The sequence below is a fragment of the Neofelis nebulosa genome, chromosome 16, assembly GCF_028018385.1.
Source record: "Neofelis nebulosa isolate mNeoNeb1 chromosome 16, mNeoNeb1.pri, whole genome shotgun sequence".
Lineage (NCBI taxonomy): Eukaryota > Metazoa > Chordata > Mammalia > Carnivora > Felidae > Neofelis > Neofelis nebulosa.
In genome coordinates this window covers 26978110-27001813 of record NC_080797.1, presented here as the reverse complement: position 1 = coordinate 27001813, position 23704 = coordinate 26978110, and the positions used below count along the sequence as shown (strand labels likewise).

Below are 23704 nucleotides of genomic sequence, written 5' to 3'. Positions count from 1 at the left end.
GGCGAAGGGCCCCGAAGCGGGCGAGGCCAGGCCGGCGCGGCGCTTACCTCGTCCACGGTGAGCGGCATGCAGATCCGGTACTCCTTCAGCAGCATGGTCCTGCCGGCCGCGGGCCCCCGGGGCGGGAAGCGAGGGGCGCCCCCCAGACCAACAAGGCTGCCTCCCAGGCGCAGGGCAGGGCGCCCGTAGCCCCCCGTTCGGGAGCCGGCCGGCGAATCAGTCCCGGCGGTGCGCTCAGCTCCTGGCTTCCTCCTCTCCGCCCGAGAGCATGTCAAGGTTCGGGTCCGAGTGTTCGGGGCTCCTCCGCCTCCTTCCTCGCCGAGGTCGGTCCTCCCGGTACGCGGTGTTGCAAAGTCAGGGAGGGATCGGGAGGGAGGGAGACCCGCTGGAAACCGCTCAGATCGGCAGCCCTGGGCGGTAGGAGCGGCCACCGGATCAGGACATGCCCGGTGGCGGGCAATGGAGGAAAAAAGAGAGATTTCCAAAAATTGAAACGAATGCACAAAAGTCACCCGCTCGATCCGCCTCCGAAAGCAGACATGAACCTGGCGACCCCCCCTCCTTCTCCGGCGGGTCTGCCAATGCTAATGTCACCAGGAACACATTGCAGCCGGAGCTGGAGATGCTGACTTTCCAGACAAAGGCTCGATCGGCTCCTCTCCCCGGGCGGTAAACAAGATTTCCTGCTCTTTTAGGGCCGGTCCCCGAGGCGCTCCGGGGCTCTCAGCAGGAGAAAAGGGAAGCTGCCGCTGCCGCCGCTGCCGCCGCCGCCGCTCGGCTCTGTCGGGCTGGGGCCCGGGGTTCCTCCAACCCGGGCTCGCGGCGGCGAGGGGCGGGCGAGAGGAAGCTGGCGCCTTCCGCGCACGTCCCCTCCCCCGGGTCCCTTGGCTCCCCGAGCGCCGTGCGTGCCCGCGAGTTTGCAGCCACCGCGCCGGGGCCGGAGAGTCCGCGCGGAGCTGCAGTGTGCCTCGGGCCGGGGAGGTGGGTGCGGGAGGAGCGAGCGCCAGCGAGGCTGACATCAGCAGCGGCCGCGGTGGGGAGGGTAGCCCCATCCGGCCAATGGGGAAATGGCAAAGAATGTGGAGGATTTAAACAAAACAGCATGTCTCTCTCTCTCTCCCCGGCTCCTGCCAGACGGCAGGGCTGCCCCGGAGCTGAGCTCGGCCGGCGCTGGGGTGGATCGGGAAAGGGGGCTTTTCCCTGACTCCCCTACCCTTGGAGTCCGTTCTCCAGTGTTCCCTGGGTGCCTCGGTGCTCCGCCCGGCCATTCTGGGTAGCTTCTGGTTGCCAGGTGCACAAGCGAGGCTTGACCTTTGGGGAAAAAAAAGGTCTTTGCAAATGCCCACCGCGAGCGTTTTCACTTGGGTCCAGGGAGCAAGCCCAGCGCTGGAGAGGCGATGAGCTTTGGGAGCCTGAGAACGAAGTCTCGCCTGGGTTCCTGACTGATTTCCGAGGAGGAATCCTGTTAAACTGGGAAGTGCAACAGCGTGGAAGAAAATGAAGTACAAACAGAGAGCACACGACCAGAGGGAACGTGAACCGGACATAGCCTTTTACCTCTCCCGGTCCGCAGGGCTGCAAGAAGAGGTTTTCCTGTCAGCACTCCTAAGTTCAAAAAGTCACAGTGAAATGTCAATGAAAATGCCTGGCGTGTTGGTATTTCATCCATATTAAACAGATCCCTCGTTTTAACCACAAGAGGCACATTCTTCAGTTACTCAGGAAGCTGCATGTAACTGCTGAAGTCTGTTTTTCATTTGTCTGGTATTTTTAAGCTTGTTTTTCTGAAAAGTTGCTGGATGAAAAAAAATGCATCGTTTGCCTCTGTGCAGAATAACCAGCAAAGCATCATCTTTTCTCAGAGGAAATATTTGTGCTCTAGAGTCCCACCGCTACCCACAGAGCTTGGATGGTGCTGCGGATGATCTCAGTGTCACAGTATTTAAAATTATGATTAATAAATAGTTAACCAGAAGAACTATGGTGGGCTGTGGCAAAAATCATCCCAGATGGCTGGAGGGAATTTATAACTGTGTGAACATGATACAAAGCCTCATAGAAAAACAACACCCTATATATCCAGTTTATATTTTAGTGACAACTATTTTTCTAGATAGATGCTTCCCAGAGTTGGCCCCGAAATATTCACAGCAACTAATTAAAGCCAAACCAAATTCCTCGAGGTGGAAAATCTAAATCTGACACCGACACCGTAGTGGTGAATAATAACACATTGAAAGCCTGTGATACGGAAGCTCAAGCTGTTTTTCCTTTTTTCCTACTTACTTGAAAACAAGTGTAGCGGCTTCGCTTCTGGTACCCAGTCCTCTTCCCAGAGGCAGCGAGGCGATGTGCTGGCTAGCCACACATACACATGCACACAGGACATCAGAATGGGTAGGTATATTCCTAGCTTCCTAGATGTTTCCTGACATTGATTCTGTAACTGTTTGTGTTTGTTTTTTATTGAAATTGATATTAAGGTTGAGGAACTCCCTCCCCTCACTTCCCAAACTGCAAATTACGCTTTATACACTTCTCTCCTGACTCTGGTAAGCTGCCTGAACTTCCTTTTCATTCAGTCCATCCGCATGCCTGGTCACATTAATCTTGTTCAAGCACTGCACTAATCCTGCCACCTTCAAAACCTCTCGCTGATTCTCTGTGGCCTACTGAGCCCGTTAAAATTCCTTGGCAGGAAGATCAAGGCTCTGAATCTACCTTTCCCCTGTTCACCAGTTACCTTTCCCCTGTCCTTCTGCAGCCAAGTGAGACAAATCTGTTGGCCTGGGAAGGCATCCACTTTACCTTGACCCTTCTGCTCCTGTCACTGCCTTCACAGAGAATCCCTCCCCCCAGTTCTTCCCCCATGACACCATCTTTCAGCAGTCTGTTTTTGGAAAGTGACTCTGAGGACAGTGTATTGGATGGGATAAGGCAGAAAGATACCAGAGGCAGGAGGTTATTGGTTATTAGAATACTACAGGAGACCTATGAGGAGGATCTGAATTAGCACAGAAAGAAAAGACGATGAATTTTGAAGATTCGGTAAGGACTTGGGGAGAATCCGTTTTCACTACAACAGTACTTGGGGGAGGGGAGGGCAAAGGCAGAGCTTATTCATTCATAATGCAATCGCACAAAGGGAGGAGAGCGCCATCTACTGGTCAGATACGCTGTTTAAAATGTTTTCAGTCCTCTCGTCAGCAAGAGTCTGGCAAGAATTCCATCTTTGTTTCTTTTCCACCAGTGGAATCCCCAATATCTACTGCCAAAGAGCTTTGAAGGTGTTGCTATCATCACCAGGAATAGTACTGATGAGGGGCGCCTGGATGGCTCAGTGGGTTGAATGTCTGACTCTTGATTTCGGCTCAGGTCATGATGTCAGGGTTGGTGGGTTCGAGCCCCATGTAGGGCTCTGTGCTTACAATGCAGAGCATGCTTGGGATTCTCTCTCTCTCTCTCTCTCTCTCTCTCTCTCTCTCTCTCTCCCCCTCTCCCATTTGCATGCTCTCTCTCTCTCTCTGTGTCTCTGTCTCTCAAAATAAATAAACTTTTAAAAAGTTTTAAAAAGGGAATAGTGTGATGATACATTAATAACTGTATAATCTACAGTTACTGATTATCACATATTAAAAAATAGGATGGGGCACAAAGCAAAAAGAGGAACAGAGAGTTATCAGTGAGGAATGACATGAGCAGTAGGAAAAGAGTATCAGCCTATACAAGTCTCTGACAGCATATATTCTTGGATAAGTGACAAGCTGTGAAGGCACAGGTTCTCAGAAGGTGAGATGGGGGAGGTGCACATCAAAACCGATCATCTAAGGAGCTTTTTCAATCCATTGTCTTCACCTGGATTCTGATTATGTGCACCCCACACACACACTGAAACCTTTCTCAGTCCCTGTGAATAAAAATAGGACCCACCCTGTAAGTTACATCTGAAAGAAGAATGTAGCAACAGTCTTTGTGACCGTTCAAGTCATGTTTTATTCCTAGAATATCCCTGGCACTGCTGAAATAAAATATTACAGTTCCTTCCATCTTCCTCTTTTCTACTCTCTAAGTTGTGTGGGCTTGTCAAAGCCCATTCAAAGTCCCATCTCCTACACAGAGCCATTCCAGACAATTCTTTACCTTTCTAGACTGCCCAGAACATTTATCTGGACTATTCATTTTTGGTTCTTGTTTGTTATACAAGTGTGGCCTTTGTATACAAAATGCCACCTGTTCTCCAACTGCCCGAAATGGTTTTAAGCTTCCAGAGGACACAGACCATATCCTCTCTGAATCATCTGGAAACTGTTTTCTGCTAGAAGGGGTAGTGTAGGTACCTAATAAACATCTATTAGAGGTGTGTATATATTAGTTCAGGGTTCTCAACCTCCGAGCTACTTGGCCCCTGGTGCCAGGTTAATTCTTTGTTGTGGAGGTCACTGTAGGATACTCAGCAACATCCCTGATCTCTACCCACTGAGTATCAGTATCATCCGCCCCCACCCCCCCCGACACACACACACACACTGCCAAATATGGGGGTGCATATGGAGGGGGCGAGTCTTGCTGCGGAGACCTGCTGTACCTGTGTAACATTCGTTAATCTTATCTAAATGTTTCCCTTCTCCAAGAAGAAGCTTTCGGAGAGACTGACTTTCAACTTGTCAAAATTGGGGCTAAGGAGAGAAGAATAAGACAAAACTGTTACACCACAGTAACATAAAGATGTACCTTCTCATTCCCATTCTTCTCTTCACATTACCAAAGTGGCCCTTGAAAAAGGGCTTGACTTTAACCTTGATCACTTGGTTAAGGTCATGTCTGCCCATTTTTTTTCCACCATAAAATTACTATTTTTCCCTTTCCATGCTCTGTTCTTTGGAAGTAAGTCATTAGGTCCAGCCCACAATCAAGGGAGGGAGAATTAAGCCTGTGTCCTGAGGAGAGGGTATCTACATATATAATGGGACATTCTGTGAGATTTGTCTCTTCTCCATTTATTTATTCATTCAATTATCTATATTTATTTTATACTCTGAGTAACAACTCAATACTGTGTGAGTTTTCTTGCTCAGATCGTTTCTGCTGTGGACACGCTGTGGTAGCTCTCCCAGGTTCCTGTGTCCATTTCACATACCCCCTGTTCAAGGGCTGTTTTTGAAAAATCAAGCATTATCCTTTGCAATTAATTTTTGTTTTAATAAATATTGTTTTAATTCCAGCAAAGTCTAAGCCTGTGTGTGTGTGTGTGTGTGTGTGTGTGTGTGTGTGTGTTTTAGGTTTATTTATGTTGAGAGAGAGAGATCACGAGCAGGGGAGGGGCATAAAGGGAGGGAGAGAATCCCAACCAGGCTCTGCATGATCAGCATAGAGCCCGACGCAAGGCTCAAACCCATGAACCAACTGTGAAATCATGACCTGAGCCAAAATCAAGACTTTGGACGTTTAACTGATTGAGGCACCCTGGCTCCCCTTTGTGCGTGTTTTAAACACCTGTGTGTCTGATTTTGTTAGGAAATAAGCAAATGTTAAATTCATTTTTAACACAACTACAAAAAGCAAGTCCCAAGGCAATTCTTATGTGTAGACCCATTTATCAGGCCTCTATCAAATACAGAGAATAACTGACATGTAATTGCTTATAGCTGTGCATTAAATGCTCATAAAATAAAAATTCATCCATGATGATGTGGTATAAATTGCTTCACATAGAAAAAAAAACCAGGAAGTTCTGTGGCCAAAGGTATAGTTTTGTCTTTTTTTAAAAAAATAAATTAGCGGGGCGCCTGGTTGGCTTAGTCAGTTAAGCATCAGACTTCGGCTCAGGTCATGATCTCACAGTTCATGGGTTCGAGCCCCACATGGGGCTCCGTGCTGACAGCTCAGAGCCTGGAGCCTGCTTTGGATTGTGTCTCCCTCTCTCTCTGCCCCTCCCCTACTCATGCTCTGTCTCTCTCTCTCTCTCAAAAATGAATATTTTTTTAAGGTTTTAAAAATGAATAAATTAGCTAGTAATAAATTTGCCCTTTTATTGCATTTCCTGTTTTTACAGATATTTGCAAAACACTGGAATAATCTGAAATAAATTCTTAGACTATATGTAACTATACTCACTGGAGAGAAATTTTAGTGATGAAAGAAGACACTATCCTTGATCCTAAGTGTCCTTTAAAGGGAGGCACCTAGGGCGCCTGGGTGGCGCAGTCGGTTAAGCGTCCGACTTCAGCCAGGTCACGATCTCGCGGTCCGTGAGTTCGAGCCCCGCGTCAGGCTCTGGGCTGATGGCTCGGAGCCTGGAGCCTGTTTCCGATTCTGTGTCTCCCTCTCTCTCTGCCCCTCCCCCGTTCATGCTCTGTCTCTCTCTGTCCCAAAAATAAATAAAAAACGTTGAAAAAAATAAAAAAAAAAAAAAGACCTTAAAAATAAAGGGAGGCACCTATGCAACCATAACTGATTGTAGCTATTTAATGCCAAAGCATATTTGACGTAGTGTCATCAAATGATGTCAACACAGATCTGGAAATAGTATTTATTTTCTTTTTTTTTTTTCCTTTTTTTTTTTTTTTTTTAAGATTTTACTTTTAAGTTATCTCTGCACCCAACATAGGGCTCAAACTCATGACCCCAAGATGATCAAGTCACACGCTCTCCCGACCGGTCCAGCCAGGCGCCCCTGGAAATAGTATTTCTCAGCAATGTAGTGCCATAGGAATAGCATGTAATTCGACTTTTTGTGGAACATTTTTTTTAAATGTTTACTTATTTATTTTGAGGGTGGGGAGGGGCAGAGAGAGAATACCAAGCAGGCTCCACACTGTCAGGGCAAAGCCAGATGTGGGGCTAGAACTCACAACCATGAGATCATGACCTGAGCTAAAGTCGAGTTGAACACTTAACTGACTCAGCCACCCAGGTGGCGCCCCTAATTTTATTTTAGAGAGAGAGAGAGAGAGAGAGAGAGAACAAGCAAATGGGGGAGAGGGACAGAAGGAGAGAAAAGAATCTCAAGCAGGCTTCATGCTCAGCACACAGCCCAACGTGGGGCTCAATCCCACGACCCTGGCATCATGAACTGAAATTCGGCTCACCAACTCGGAGAGTTGGATGCTCAACCAACGGAGCCACCCAGGCGTCCCTCAGGAGCATTTCTGTAACACAGACCTTGTGGCTTACGTTACATGACTCCCAACTTCAAACCTCTAGCCCAAATGACTCCCCCTAATTTGACCCTTGTACATGCATTTGCCTTTTCAACACTGTCACTGTCACTGGATACCCAATAGGGCCCTCAAACTTAACATATCCCAAACTGTGGACTCCTGTCCTTTTCTGCCTGGCTTGATTGTCCCCAGTCGGCTTCCTCCTTGGTAACCGGCAACTCCGTCTTTCCAGACGCTCAGCCCAAAAATCTTGCCGACATAGTTGACCTCTCTGCCCTCAAGGCCAGCAATCTTGGCTCCACCTTCAGATTATATCCAGGATCTAGCTGCTGCTTACCACGTCCACTGCCTCCACCCTAGTCCAGGCCACCATCGTGTTCCTCCCGAACTACCGCAATAACCCCCGAGCCAGTCTCCCAGCTTCTCCCCAACCTAGTCACCACATGACAGAGACTCTTTTACTATGTAAGTCAGCCCATACCACTCCTTCGCCCAAACCCCCCGTTGGCTCCCCATCTTACTTAGGTTGAAAACCAAGTCCCAGGGCACCTGGGTGGCTCAGCCGGTTATGCGTCCGACTTTGGCTCAGGTCACGATCTCACGGTTCGTGAGTTCAAGTCCTGCAAAGGGCTCTGTGTTGACAGCACGGAGCCTGCTTTAGATTCTGTGTCTCCCTCTCTCTCTGCCCCTCCCCTGCTCATTCTCCCTTTCTCTCTCTCTCTCTCTCTCTCAAAATAAACAAACATTTAAAAAAAAAAAAAAAAAAGTCCTTTATAATGGCTGAATTGCCCCAAACTTCATCTCCTGTAACTCTTGCCCTCACGTATTCTGGTCTTCAGACAGGGTGACCCGATTGCTCTAACCTCAGGGTTCTTGCTCCTGCCTCTGCCTGGAATCTTCTCCCCTGCAAACTATCCGCAAGACTCCTTTACTGGGGCACCTGGCTGGCTCAGTTGGTGGAGCATACGACCTCGGGTCTCAGGGTCGTGAGTTCCAGCCCCGTGTTGGGGGTAGAGATCACATAGAAAAAGGTAAAAAGAAACCAAAAAAGACTCCCTTACTTACTTCAGGTCTTGGCTCACTAGGAGGCCTTCCTTGACCACCTCCCACTCACTATCACCCCTGCTACATTATTTACATGTTTATTTTCTATCTCCCCTCTACCCTCCCGCCCCCTTTATAAGGTTCACTTCACAAAGGCGGGAACTTCAGGTCAGATGTGTGCACAGCCAATAAGCTGAACGTGCCAAAGATGTCAAATATGGAAAAAAAAATAATATATAGACACATTATTTTCAATAATTAGTATCGTAATATACATTACCCCTGCTTTTCCAATCAGTTTTTCTCTCTGTTGTCGAAAACTGACGTCTGTGCTCAGAGCAGGAACTGGAAGACAGAGTTGGGGTATACAGAAGGAAGACAGTTTACTACTTTGCCAGGCAAAGGAGGTTACAGCAGACTAATGTCTCCAAGACTGCAAGCCCGCCTGGGGGAAAGGGCTGAGGGCTTTTATAGGAAAATACAGGATCTGGGCATTTGGATAGCAGTCTGGTCCCCGCTGCCAGCCTGGTTCCTCAAGGTGGTCTCATGACTAGAGCTGGCGGGGCCATCTGAGTCTCGTTACTAAGTATACATTGAGGGCGGCATGTCAATATCTGTACTGAGTTCTTGGAACAAAGGATTCCACAGAAAAACAAGGGAAAGGGAAGGGGAGGAGGAGGCTTTCAAGAATGAGGAAGAGAAAAATTTGTTCAGTTTATAAAGTCCAACCCAAAACAAAAAATAGTGATAAAGTCAAGCCTTGCTGGGGGACTAGCACGGTCACCTTTTTTTGTTATTTATTTTTAAGTAATCTCTACTGCTCAAGTGGGGGTCAAACTCACCACCCTGATTCTTTGTTTTTTAAACCTCTAGCTCCAACGTGGAGCTTGAACTCAGAACCCCAAGACTAAGAGAGTCGCATGCTCTACCGACTGAGCCGGCCAGGTGTCCCAACTAGTTGTCCATCTCTCTCTTTTTAATGTTTATTTGTTTAGTCCTGAGAGAGAGAAAGAGAGAGGCAGAGGGAGGGAGACAGAGAATCCCAGGGGCTCGAATGCAGGCATCATGAAATCATGACCTGAGCCAAAATTAAGAATTGGACGCCTAACCGGCTGAGCCACGCAGGCACCCCTAGTGTGTCTATCTTAATTTCCATCCCTCTTTACATTTCTTTTTTTTTTTTTTTAATTTTTTTTTTCAACGTTTTTTATTTATTTTTGGGACAGAGAGACACAGAGCATGAACGGGGGGGGGGGGGGGGGCAGAGAGAGAGGGAGACACAGAATTGGAAACAGGCTCCAGGCTCCGAGCTGTCAGCACAGAGCCCGACGCGGGGCTCGAACTCACAGACGCGAGATCATGACCTGGCTGAAGTCGCCCGCTTAACCGACTGCGCCACCCAGGCGCCCCCCTCTTTACATTTCTATAGAGGTTTCATCTCTACCTTTTAGATTCCTTATTCTTTGCTAATTTTTCTCTTCTGAAACTAAATTCTTTCTTACGATGTCCGATTCAGACAAATAAAGGATTTATAAAGAGTCTACGTAACCGCACTCTCACCTATTTTCTCTCTTGCTCAGTCTTTCACCGGGTTTCTTCTTTATTTATTTCACTTTGTTGTTGTTGTTTCCTTTGTAAGCTTTTCCTTAGATTTCAAAGTGCTTTCATTGTTCATTTCCTCCAGGCCTAGCAAGGAAGGGCTTCAGTTTGGTGGAGTTTTCTCCACCCTCTCTCGCTCTTACTTTTTGAGTCCTGGAAACCAGGATTTACTCCAGATTTACTCCACCACAACTTTGTTACTTTCTGTGTTTTCACATTCTTGACACAAAACGGTAGACCTCCAAATGCTTTGTCTACTCTTCACCAAACCAACTGCACACTAAATACAGAGCCAGAAACAGCTCAGCCTAGTGCTCTCAACAATACTGGCTCCTAGAAATGCGTTTTAGAAATTTGTGTGGGTATTTCAGGTTGTCACGATCACTGGGGGGCAAGGGGGATCAGCATGTAATTGGGATGCCAGACATCTACGATGCGACAAACCTGCATGGTAAAATATTGTCCCACAATCCATCGGATTTTTCTTTCTTTTACAAAAAATTTGTTTTCCTTAACAAATTTTGAAGAAGAAAGACAGAGTGTGAGCGGGGGAGGGGCAGAGAGAGAGGGAGACACAAATTCAGAACAGCCTCCAGGCTCTGAGCTGTCAGCACAGACCCGGACATAGAGCTCCAGCCCACAAACAGCGAGATGACGACCTGAGCCAAAGTCGGCTGCTTAAGCGACAGAGCCACCCAGGTGCCCCTCCACCTGACTTTTCAATGTCCTGCCAGACACCCACTTATGTGTCTGAGGCCTAGACTCGAACTTCACTTTACATATGCTCTTTTTTGACGTTTTAATATACACTAAAATTTCTAAGAATTCTTCTATGTAAAAAAACAATGGAAAATTGTACTTTCACAGAGTCAGAACTTTACCAAGAAGTTGTACACCATTTTGGAGAAATCATGTCACCCACAGTTAATCCTTACGATGCTTGGGGAACCAACCTATTGAGGTTGCAACTTCTGATTTCACAGTTGTTATGTGTGTGAACAACCACACAACTGCTTCTTTTTTATTTTCTATAGTAGACATGTCTTAGCCTTTAAATTTTGAAGTTTATTCATTTATTTACGTAAGTAATCTCTACACCTGAGGTTGGGCTGGAACTCAGGACCCAGGGATCAAGAGTTGCCTGCTCCTCCAACTGAGCCTGCCAGGGGCCCCTAGCCTTTATATTCTGAAGTATTATTATTTTGCTATTTTGCGATGCTTCTCCTTTACCTTACAGCTAGGGTGTTTTGTTGTTGTCGTGTTTAATTATGTGTGCAGGTGGGTTATATTACCCATGATTTTCATTACAGAACAGTAAAAACAAACAAAAACAACAAAAGGAGGTCTATTCAGTATATAAAAAGGGATGTTGGTGCTAATTTAATTCGCTAACAGGTAGACCATTCCAAGATTTCCCATTTGCTTTGGAAGCTACTGTTTATACTTTGACCACACCACACACAACCTCATTTTCACTTTCAAGCATCCTAAGCTGTTAAATAGGGACCCAGACGATGCAGATGCTAATGAAAACTTGCACGGTTCTTAAAAATGGAAATAATCCTGCATGCGTAAAATCTCATTTGAGAGTCCTACAAAGAAAAGTCCTACAAAGAACTCATTTGAGAGTCCTACAAAGAAAAGTCAACAAAATCTTTCTAAAGATTCTTCTTACCCACGTAGTGGATTATAGTAAAAATGAAAACAAACAAAAAGCACTTGTTATATTACTGAGCCGCTGTCATACCTTCTCTTTGAGCTTTGAGAGATCCCACAGATTAAACCAAGATTCTCAACCAGATGAAACTTTTTTCTTTAGGATTTCAGCCTGCTCATGCAGAGATGAGAAAACGGAGATCCAAGAAAAGCTAAGCGACTTGCCCACGGCTCTGAGAAATAATAGTTGCAAAGCAGGGAGACGTAAGAGTATATGGGATGGCCTACTCTATTACACTAGCTTTTCTCACCGCAGAAGCCGTGGATGAAAGTCGGTTATCAAGGCAAAACCGGACGTGAGCTGCAGGCTCGAGGGCGAGCCCCGCCCTCCGCCCCGCCCCCAGGGCTGTCTGAGGCAGTGCCTGACTGGCGGCCAGCGCAGGGGGCCTCGTGGGGGTCCTTCGCGCGGGCTCCCGACGCACTGCCTGAGTGGGTGCGCAGGCGGCTTCCGGTGTGGGTGACGAGTGGTGGCCGAAGCAGGGGGACATCAAGGGACGTTCAGGCCGGGACCATGGCGGACGGCGGCTCAGAGCGGGCTGATGGGCGCATCGTCAAGATGGAGGTGGACTACAGCGCCACGGTGGATCAGCGACTGCCAGAGTGCGAGAAGCTGGCCAAGGTGAGGGGAGGCCGGCTGGCTGTTCGCGGGCGCCAAGGGCTGAGTCACGGCGCGGAGCTTGCTTAGGCCTCAGGGGGCCTGCGGGCTGAAGGGTGCGTCCCCCACTGCCTGCCCAGCCCGAGTTGGGCCTGCGTGAGCAGGAGGTCCCAGGTGTGCCCCGCAGCGGGAGTACGCTGGTGCATACAGCTTCCCAAACTCTTCCCCTGGACTGATGGCCACTTCCCGGAGGAGTTAGGGCCTCATAGTACTCTTTGCCTTTTCTCGGTACTGTTCAACGTTTACTTTAACAGTTCCCCAGGGGTTACGGCCGCTTTAGCGTTCAGGCTAGATCAGAGAGTTGAGTTCTCTTACTCTTGCTGAATGAACGTATGTCGTTAAGTTGTTTATGGATCATGGGATGCTCCTGGCCTATAGCCAGGAGAAGCAGTAGGAAAGTGAAACAGGACGAAGGTGATGAGCGCAGGACCCCTGCCCTTAAGGAGTTCGTATATATAACGAATTAGACGAGTCAGGCGTGGTGGTGCGTGTTACACAAGTATAAAAGTGCTTATTGGAACGCAGAGAAGGAAGCTGTTATGGTTTTTACTGGTGGGATAAGGGAAGGTTTTACGGAGAAGTTGACGTTTGTTTTGGGCCTTGAAGAAGAAAATTGGGATGGGGAGGAGTCGTCCCCGGAGCGGGAACTGCAGCCGTAAAGACTAACAGGCACAGCAGTGCAGAATAACCTAATTAGGGGAGGTCATGAACCGTGGTTTAGTCCAACGGCTTATCTCCTCTGGAACAGAAATTGAACTTGATCCGAACATTTTTCACATCTCCTGATACGTGTCAGGCAACTTTATGTACCATTTTACATATAAAGAAACCAAGCCTCCTGGAGGTATTTGTGGAACCCAGGTAGGAACAGAACCAGGGGTTCAAAACTAGATTTGTCTGACTAGGGTTTGAATGGTTGTGGAATCAATTCCCATCATGGGCTGTTGCTAAGGATTACGCTCAGGCCTCATTAAATTCCTTGATCAATCTAGCCACAAATATTTATTGCTATTCACCTGGGATGCATGTACTAATAGGGTTGTTTTTGTCCCTTAAGGTGCTTACCACAGAAGTACATTTAAGTGTAACTAATTCAGGGACAGGAGGAGTGTCAAGTAATATTTCACAGTAATATTTCTTAAAAGAAAACAACCTTTTCACTGCTTCCCTTTTTTTCTGATAAAGGATTTAGTGGGGCTTTAAAAAGACAGGGATAGGGAAGGCTGATGAAGTTGATACACCTGAATTTCTTAGCTTCAGTACACTTGATGGCGGGGAGCCATAAATTCATCTCTGAACTTTCCAGCAGCTTGTGTAAAGAAACATCCTCACTGGGGTGCCTGGGTGGCTCAGTCGGTTAAACGGACGACTTCGGCTCGGGTCATGATCTCACGGTCCGTGAGTTCGAGCCCCGCGTCGGGCTCTGTGCTGACAGCTCAGAGCCTGGAGCCTGTTTCAGATTCTGTGTTTCCCTCTCTCTGATCCTCCCCCATTCATGCTCTGTCTCTCTCTGTCTCAAAAATAAATAAACGTTAAAAAAAAAAAATTTTTTTTAATAAAAAAAAAGAAACATCCTCACTTACATGAGGGTTGGAAAACCCCGACGGTGCCAGGCAGATAACGATAGCTGGCATTTGTCGAGTATTTTCTACACTGCCAGGCAACCTTCTGCGTGCTTACATGCATTAGCACGTTCGGGCCTCACCTTAGCCCCATGTGATAGGTGTCGTTGTTTTACAGGCAAGAAAAGAGTCTAAGAGAAGTTGAGTCACGTGCCCCAAGGTCACACAGTTAGTAGAGTGATGGAGCCAGGGTGCAGAGCGAGCAGACTGATCCTGGAGCTTCTGCTGTCTCCATGCTGTCCTGCCTAGTGAGCCAAGTGTGATGAAATCCTGAGCCAACTTCTGACCACTTATCCAGGGAAGGGGGGGGAAGTAACTCCTCACCTCCAGTTAACCTTTCCCAATTGGGCATGACAGCCAGACCTCAACTCTTCTAATTTGAGGGAGAAACCAGGGGTATGGATTTGTTTTATACGAATTGCCTCAATATTTAGAATCCGGACACAGATCTGTTTTATTTTTTTTTTTTAATTTTTTTTTCAACGTTTTTTATTTTATTTTTGGACAGAGAGAGACACAGCATGAACGGGGGAGGGGCAGAGAGAGAGGGAGACACAGAATCGGAAACAGGCTCCAGGCTCCGAGCCGTCGGCCCAGAGCCCGACGCGGGGCTCGAACTCACGGACCGCGAGATCGTGACCTGGCTGAAGTCGGACGCTTAACCGACTGCGCCACCCAGGCGCCCCCAGATCTGTTTTAAAACACCATTTGAGCCAATACCACATAGATGAGACAAAACATACCTACAGTCCAGAGTCAGCCCCTGAACCAGCACTTTGGAATTGATAGGTGGCTGGTTTCCATAAGGAAGAAACTGTCTGCTGAAAAGAAGTACAGCTATGCCTAGAGCTGAGACCTGGGAGGGAAAAAATCTTCCCTTTACCAATTTCTGATAGCCTACTGTCAGTAGTCCGTGCTAGACATTATGGGGAGTAGAAAGGTTATTAGACAAAGCTCTTGCCCTCAGAGAGCTTATAGGCCAGTAAGAAAAAAAAAATATTTCACTGCTACAGTTGTAGTAATCACGTGTATGGCGTTTATGTAGGATGTTATGGTTATGTGTTCAAGACAGTTGGAAAGACTTGCAAACTCAAATGCCTTTTTAGGTGTCAAGTGGGTAGCAGAAATGTTTAAAACAGGGAATGTTGGGGCCTGTTAAACTATGTAAAATAAAAGCCGTTTGAATTTTTTTTTTTTAAGTTTGTTTATTTTTGAGAGAGAGAAGGCACGTGTACACAAGCTGGAGAAGGACAGAGAGAGAGCGAGAGCATCCCAAGCAAGCTCTGCCAAGGGGTTCAGTCCCACAAACCATTAGATCATGACCTGAGCCGAAGAGTCAGAGGCTCAACCCACTAAGCCACCCAGGTGCTCCTGGATTTTTTATTTATTTTTTTTAAGCCAGTGTGCCAGTGGAACAAAACAGGGTACAGGTGTGGATTCTTTTTGTGAGGGAGGAAGGTAGAGGGCTGGGGATGGGAGGGCATAAATGTTTGTGGTTTTGTCTTTTATTTAAAAAAAAAAAATTTTTTTTTTTTTTTTTTAACGTTTATTTATTTTTGAGACAGAGAGAGACAGAGCATGAACGGGGGAGGGGCAGAGAGAGAGGGAGACACAGAATCGGAAGCAGGCTCCAGGCTCTGAGCCATCAGCCCAGAGCCTGACACGGGGCTCGAACTCATGGACCGTGAGATCGTGACCTGAGCTGAAGTCGGACGCTTAACCGACTGGGCCACCCAGGCGCCCCTGTGGTTTTGTTTTTTAATGCAAACCCACAATTTTCAACTTTTGGATTAGACGATTGTCTTACAGTCTAGTTAATTTTTTTAAGTTTTGTTTTGCCTTCTGTTTGTCATTTTATATTTTCTAACCATTCTGCCAAAAGTAAGAAAATACCCATTTAAAGCGTTGTATTTTTACACTGGAACGTATGGGACACTTTAGCATACATTCTTTTGCTTTTTTACTTTAAGCCCATCAATAAAACTCAAGAAAGTTTTGTTGTTTTTACTTTACTTGTGAAAAAACTAAGGTTCAGGCAGCTTAAGTGGTTTATCCAAGGTCTACAGCAAAGCCAGATCAAGCTCAGGTCTCCTGGCAACAGGTAGTGTTCGTTTTTGCTACATCTCACGATATCTTTAAGAGACTTGCTTCCGTGCTGATTTTCCTTACAGCATTTTTAATTTATTTTTTATTTTTATGATGTTTATTTTAAGAGAGTGAGAGTACGAATTCTTGCACTAATGAGTGGGGTAGAGGCGAGAGAGAGAGAGAGAGAGAGAGAGAGAGAGAGAGAAAGAAAGAATCCCAAGCAAGCTCCCCATTATCAGTGCAGAGCCGACTTGGGACTTGATTCCACAAACCTCGAGATTATGACCTGAGCCAAAACCAAGAGTCAGATGCTCAACTGACTGAGCCACCTGGGTGCCCCAAGACAATTTTTATTCTTAATGTGAACAGCATTTGCAGGTGAAAATTGTGTGTATAGAAACTTAATAAGAATATACCCAGTGAGAAAAGCACAGAGATCAGAAACCTTCAGAAGGCATCTTGAAGTCTAGACCTGGGTGGTAAAATTGACAAATCCAGGCCATTTGAATCTCCTACAGTTGTGACCTACTACGACTCTGTTTCTGTGTCCTAACACTCAACATAGAACACCAGTCACTAATATTTATTGCTGTGTACTTTCTTTTTTTTTTTTTTAATTTTTTTTTAACGTTTATTTATTTTTGGGACAGAGAGAGACAGAGCATGAACGGGGGAGGGGCAGAGAGAGAGGGAGACACAGAATCGGAAACAGGCTCCAGCCTCTGAGCCATCAGCCCAGAGCCTGATGCGGGGCCCAAACTCACGGACCGCGAGATCGTGACCTGAGCTGAAGTCGGATGCTTCACCGACTGAGCCACCTAGGCGCCTCATTGCTGTGTACTTTCTATATAATGTTAGCTGTTGGGATGATGATAATGTACCTAGTATATTCCAGGCATGTCTTCATAAGTATTGCTTTAATCCTTACAGCAACCCTGTGGGGCAGGAATTATTTTTATTATACTCATTTCATTTAAGAGAAAATTAAGGGTCAGAGAGCATGAGGGTCTTGCCCTAGGTAGCACAGTGGTGGACCTGGGATTTAGACCCAAGCAGTCTGGCTGCAGAGCCTGTGTTTTTAACTGTTACGTTCTCCTCTGCTGCCTCTGTGATTGGTATTTGATTGATGAAATAATGAAAGTGATACTAGTTCTTGATAATGGTTAGGGCTTCACCGTCCTGTTAGCTAAGGAGTTAAAAATTAATCTGAAGAGGGCCTTTTCTGAACTGTATGTGGTATTTAGCAGTTCTTACTACACAGAGGATCACCACCCCCCTTTTCGATTACACTGTATTTGGTAGGTGGTTGTTTGGGGATTATACTCTTAAATTGAATATATCCTTTGGTTCTCCTTCTTCATGTCTTTTCATTTCATTTGGTTACCTGCAGCCTCTTCTCCAGGAGGAGGTGAAATGTAAAACAGTTTATTGATTGCCAGCAGCTTGGACAAAAAGACCCTCTTAAGAAATAGGTAACGTTAGGGGCTTCTGGGTGGCACATTTGGTTGAAGCATCTGACCTCAGCCAGGTCACGATCTCACAGTTGGTGAGTTTGAGCCCCATGTCGGGCTCTGTGCTAATAGCTGGAGCCTGGAGTCTGTCTCCCTCTCTCTCTGCCTGCTCATGCTCTGTCTCTCTGTCTCTCTCTCTCTCTCTCTCTCTCTCTATCTCAAAAATGACAGTAAAAAAAAAAAAAAAAAAAACTTTTTAAAGAAATAGGTCATGTAAAAATACTGGATTAGCTTTAAATTTCAACTACTTGTGTTTAACTTTTTACTGGCCTTTTTTTCTTGTGTAGGTTGTTTAACAAGTCATCGAAAGGTTGGATCCATTTAGGAGGTAAAAGGTAGAAACATAGAGAACTTACAGATACATAACATACATTGATATGTATGTTGATATGTATGTTGAACAAATATACATTGATATGTATGTTGAACAAACTCCTTAGTAAGTTATCTCATTTACAAAGATTTTAATGAGAAAAGTGAGTCACAAAAGTCACATGTTCTAATGAGTTGGTTTTGGTAGCTTTGACCGTCTCCTTCCTCTGAGTTGAAAGGCAGCAAGGTGGGGTGGAATTTCAAGAACTGTGAATAGTTAGGAAAGGAGGAAGGTGGTTTGCCATAGCATTGACCATGGAAGATTTGGAGAAAAAAGTGGAATGATTAGAGAATTGGGAGTTGTATTTAATGAAGTTGATCCCCCAGATAGAACTGAATTGCCGGCCATATAACTTACCACATCCTACTTACCTTGACAGTAAGAATCAGGAATTTTGGGTACCTGGGTGGCTCAGTTGGTTGAGTGTCTGACTTCGGCTTAGGTCATAATCTCGAGGTGAGTCAGGAATTGTAAGCCATTAAGATCATCTGCTAGTTGTGGTCCAGCCATTCAGTGCATACTATGTACAAGTTGGTGTGAGGGAAACAATCGAACAAGGTCCGCCCCTGAAGGAAGTTATGGACCACTTAGAAGGCAAGACATGCACATTAATGACTGTAGTACAAGGTATAAAGGGATGTACCGTAGTAGCTACAGAAGCAACATCATGTGCTTGGCCAGGTACTGAGCTGCATTGGTGAACAGTATAGACACAGTCCCTCCTCTTGCAGAATTTACATTCTAGTGAGATTAGAAAGACCATGAACATTAAAAGAGAAAAGAGTTTGGGGTCATTAACAAAGCAGAAAGTCAGTGGGCTTGTTAGTTAAGGAAGTGCTGAATGACTACTGACTTCCGGAGAGTTATTTAAGAATGCCTTCCTGAGAAGGTGACCTCTGATGTTTTGTTGATACCCGCAGATGATGGCTCTAAAGCAATATGTGATTTCTTCACATGAAGAATACAGTTCTTTTACTGGTTTGTTTTTTCTACTTTTTTTTTTTAATGTTTTTTGTTTTGTTTTAATTTTCTTTATGTTTATTCATTTTTGAGAGAGACAGCACAAGCAGGGGTGGGACGGAGAGAGAGGGGGACACAGAATCTGAAGCAGGCTCCAGGCTCTGAACTGTCAGCACAGAGCTAACAAGGGGCTCAAACTCACTGAACCATGAGATCATGACCTGAGCCGAAGTCGGACGCTCAACCAACTGAGCCACCCAGGTGCCCCTGTTTGTTTGGTTGGTTGGTTTTTTGAGAGAGAGAGTGAGTTTAAGTGGGGAGGGGTAGAGAGAGGGGGAGACACAGAATCCTTAGCAGACTCCAAGCTGTCAGGAAAGAGCACGACGTGGGGCTCAAACTCATGAACTGTGACATCATGACCTGAGCCTAAGTTGGCCACTTAACTGACTGAACCACCCAGGTGCCCCTAGAATGCATTTCTTTAAAACCTATACTTCTGGGGCACCTGGATGGCTCAGTCAGCTAAGTGGCTGACTCTTGATTTTGGCTCAAGTCATGATCTCACAGTTTGTGGGTTCAAGTCCCACATTGGGCTCTGCACTGATAGTGTGGGGCCCACTTGGGACTCTCTCTCCCTCTCCCCCTCCTGCGCTCTTGTGCACTGTCTCTCAAAATAAATAAACTTACAAAAAAAAACCGTACTTCTGAATTAAAATACCATAAACAGCGGGTGCCTGGGTGGCTCAGTCAGTTAAACATCCGACTTTGGCTAAGGTCATGATTTCATGGCTCATGAGCCTCGAGCTTTGTGCTGACAGCACAGAGCCTGGAGCCTGCTTCGGATTCTGTGTCTTCCTCTCTCTCTCTACATCTTTCCTGCTCGCAGTCTCTCTCTCTCTCTCAAAAATAAATGAACGTTTAAAAAAAATCTAAAATGAGTTGATTGGATTAAATAATCTGTGGCAGTCTTTAAGTTCTGAGATTCTTTGATCTATGATTTATTAGCTTTTAACTTTGGAGAATTTATGGATTTGTTCTTTGTTCTTTTCCTCTGATGGGCATTTAGTTAGCCTTTATTGTACACATGAATCTGTAGAGTTTTCAGAACTGATGCTCTCCTTTGCGTAGGAAACATTGTTACAACGCTAGTCATCGTGTTTCAGATTTACAGTAATCATATATTTCAGAGTTAAAGAAAATTCAAACAATGACCATACAGTACATAATCTGTACTCCATAGAACATTCATAGTTTAAACGTTATTTTGGAAAATATAAAGTGTTTTGAAAAATCCAAACATTATTTGTGTCCTTAATTCAAAAACTGTTTAATTACTTTCTTTGATCAGTAAAAGAGTAGTACTCATGTACTGTCCATGAATGTCATGAAAATAAAAAAAAGTTCTGGGGCTCCTGGCTGGCTCAGTTGGTGGAGCACATGGCTCTTGATCTCAGGGTTGTGAGTTTGAGCCCATGTTGGGTGTAGAGATTACCTAAAAATAAAATCTTAAAAAAAGGCTCAATCAGTTAAGCATCCAGCTCTTGATTTTGGCTCAGTTCTGAATCTCACAGTACGTGAATTGGAGCCCCCCCCCCCCCCCGCCCCCGACAGCCCCGAGCCTGCTTGGGATTTTCTCTCTACCTCTCTCTCTCTGTCCCTGCCCTGCTGTCCTGCACAGGCACGCATGCTCTCTCTCTCTCTCAAAATAAATAAACTTCGGGGCGCCTGGGTGGCTCAGTCGGTTGAGCATCCGACTTCAGCTCAGGTCATGATCTCGCAGTCTGTGAGTTTGAGCCCCGCATCAGGCTCTGTGCTGACAGCTCAGAGCCTGGAGCCTGCTTCTGATTCTGTGTCTCCCTCTCTCTCTCTCTCTGCTCCTCCCTGACTCATGCTCTCTCTCTGTCTCAGAAATAAACATTTAAAAAATTTAAAATAAATAAACTTAATTTTTTTTTCATTTATAGTTAGAAAAACAATTTCAAAATAAAATCCTCATCACTATTGATTCATTCATTGTTATTAATACCAGTATCTTAAATACTTGTAATTTTTTTTGCTGTGGGCTGGTTTTGTTTTTATTAAAGTGTGTGGTTTCTAATAGGATGGCTTATTTTAGTCCTGGTGTATTATCATTTAGGTTTATATGATTTGAATTTTGTTACTCCTGTTTCCTAATGTGCGCCCCAGGGGGAATATTTTGTTTTTGCATATGAGATGGAGGTCATTATCAGTTGACCAAAAGGGGTATATTCCATTTGGATCAGTATCTGCTTAAAGGCATGACCTTTGGTATAGCATGCATGGATATTCTCAGGTGGTCTTTATTTCCTTTAAGCACACTTATAATTTATTTTTTTTTAATTTTTTTTTAACGTTTATTTATTTTTGAGACAGAGAGAGACAGAGCATGAATGGGGGAGGGTCAGAGAGAAAGAGACACAGAATCTGAAACAGGCTCCAGGCTCCGAGCTGTCAACACAGAACCTGATGCGGGGCTGGAACTCACGGATCGTGAGATCATGACCGGAGCCTAAGTCGGCCGCTCAACCGACTGAGCCACCCAGGTGCCCCAGTTATAATTTATTTTTAAAGGCATTGAAAAATTAGGGGCACCTGGCAGGCTCAGTCGGCAGAACCTGCAACTCATGATCTCAGGGTCGTGAGTTCAAGCCCCACTTTGGCCATACAGCTTACTTTAAAAAAAAAAAAAAAAAAAAAAGTCATTGAAAAATTAAACCAGGGTTTCTTGTCTTTTTACCACCAGATATCCTTTTTATTTTTCCTCAAAACTTCGTGTTTTAAGTTTATTTGTTTTGAGAGAGACAGGCAGACAGAGCGAGAGGGGGAGGAGCAAGAAGAGAGAATCCGAAACAAGCTCTCTGCTACCAGTGTGCTAAGCCCAGCACGGGGTTTGAACTGCCCAACCGTGAGATCGCGACCTGAGCCGGGATCAAGAGTTAGAAGCTTAACTGACTGAGCCACTCAGGTGCCCCTCAGAACCTCGTGTATTAAAGTATTTGTTATGGTGACTTCATAGAGAAATCACTCGTTTTTCCCATTTTTCTTCTTTAAAGACACGTGTGACTGCCAATTAAGAGTCTATTCAGAACAAGATAATCTGGTATTACCACACTGAGTTGATAATTAGAATGCAAAACAAAGACTTGAGGTTTTTCTCAGGTGTTAAATTATTGTTCTATATTCAGTTTCTCCTAGGTGATTTGAAATGTTAAAAATAGCTTGTGGACCCCAGGTTGGAAACCACTGACTTAAGGGGTCCACAGGAAAAGCGAGCACTACGATGGAGAGGAACAAAACAATAATAGTAATGGGGCTGGACCTTTGCCTCAAAAATGGGTGTTTTTTCTTTTTGTGGCAGAAACATCTCATTTTAGACTGTTGTTTGGTTTTGTGTCGATGGTAGTGTTTTCATTGTTCGTTTGTGTCTTTTGTTTTAGGAAGGAAGACTTCAAGAAGTCATTGAAACCCTTCTCTCTTTGGAGAAACAGACCCGCACCGTGAGTAGATTATAGTGAAAACCTCAATTATCATTGATTTTATTTAACAATGTTCCGTTGACTCTCGGCATATTTTCACTCTTCCAGGCTTCGGATATGGTGTCTACATCCCGTATCCTAGTTGCAGTGGTGAAGATGTGCTATGAGGCTAAAGAATGGGATTTACTTAATGAAAATATTATGCTTTTGTCAAAAAGACGGAGCCAATTAAAGCAAGTGAGTTCGTGACTGCTCATAAAACAAATACATTTGCATTTAAATAAGGACATTTAGAAAACCTTTCTGTGAATCTGTTTCAAATTACTGTTAAATCAGCATTACAACATTCTAGACAGTTTTTAAAAATTCTGTCCATATTTTCATGTCAGCTGCTTTTATGTTTTTTTTTCTTCTAGTTTTCATATATTTGCATATTTTTACAAAATTGTGCTGAGAATGTTGGTGCAGCTTTGTTCTGTTTCCGTGTTGCTCCCTAGCTTCATATTTATTATTTTAAGCGATTGTGTTATAAGCCATCAAGCTGATAATCTATCATTTACTTAATCATGTATTTGGGGGCATCTGAGTGGCTCAGTCAGATAAGCCTCCAGCTTTGGCTCAGGTCATGATCTCGTGGTCTGTGGGTTCGAGCCCCGCATTGGGCTCTGTGCTGACAGCTCGGAGCCTGGAGCCTGCTTCAGATCCTATGTCTCCCTCTCTCTCTGCCCCTCCCTTGCTCGCACTCTGCCTGTCTGTATCTCAAAAATAAACAAAGGTTAAAAAAAATTTTTTTAATCATGTCTTTCATTAAGCATTTAATATTTCACTTATTTTGAGGCAGTTTTTCAGACATTTTGACTACTTATTTTGTTTAAAGATTATGTTCTCTTTTGGTGTTTTGGGGAAGCTAGATTTTACTGTTCCCCTGTTCTTTTGCTTGAGGTTTTTGTTTTGTTTTGTTTTGTTTTGTTTTGTTTCTTAAGTAAACTCCATGCCCAACATGGGGCCTGAACCCATGACCCCAACATCAAGAGCCCCTTGTTCTACGAACTGAGTTGGCCGGCACCCCTTTCGCTTGAGATATTTAAATGATCCTCTGTACAGAAGAGTCCACTTTTGTCATTTATATCTCATCTTTCAAGCACTGTTCCCTGAGTAGCTTCTGGGTTTTTATTTTTTGCTTTCAAATAAAGGTATTGACGTAAAACGGGGAGTAGTAGAACCAAAAAACAAATAGGGTGTTCTTGTTCAAATCCCTTGTTTTATTAGTTTACTGCTAGAGTGAACTTAGTGATAGAGTGGGTTAAATTATTTTTTGCAAAAAACAATTTGTTGTTCTTTTTTTAGATAAGTTTACATGCATATAATTTGTTGTCAAAAATTAACATAGAGAGACACCTGGCTGGCTCAGTCAGCGGAGCGTGCGACTTTTGACCTCAGGGTCGTGAGTTCGAGCCCCGTGTTGGGTGTAGAGATTAC

At 44.9% G+C, this 23704-nt stretch overlaps 2 protein-coding genes across 11 annotated transcripts in view; one reads left to right on the top strand and one right to left on the bottom strand.

Moving 5' to 3' along the window:
* PITPNC1 (phosphatidylinositol transfer protein cytoplasmic 1) overlaps nt 1-12007 on the bottom strand; it is a 274896-nt gene extending 262889 nt beyond the window's left edge. Inside the window, exons 1-4 of one of the 10 annotated variants that reach the window (XM_058705666.1) lie at nt 11551-11734; nt 9765-9890; nt 8485-8549; nt 48-1795 (exon numbers count right to left, since the gene is read on the bottom strand). In XM_058705666.1, coding sequence (XP_058561649.1) covers nt 48-95 — 48 coding nt within the window. In that variant the 5' untranslated portion in view covers nt 96-1795; nt 8485-8549; nt 9765-9890; nt 11551-11734. Of the gene's footprint in view, nt 1-47; nt 1796-8484; nt 8550-9764; nt 9891-11550; nt 11736-11770 lie in introns of those variants that run through there. The other 9 variants (XM_058705669.1, XM_058705667.1, XM_058705675.1 and 6 more) reach the window with 9 other exon arrangements.
* PSMD12 (proteasome 26S subunit, non-ATPase 12) overlaps nt 11941-23704 on the top strand; it is a 30978-nt gene continuing 19214 nt past the window's right edge. The window contains exons 1-3 of the mRNA XM_058705658.1: nt 11941-12138; nt 22187-22246; nt 22334-22462. Of these exons, the coding sequence (XP_058561641.1) occupies nt 12031-12138; nt 22187-22246; nt 22334-22462 (297 nt within the window). The 5' untranslated portion in view covers nt 11941-12030. The remainder of the gene's footprint in view (nt 12139-22186; nt 22247-22333; nt 22463-23704) is intronic.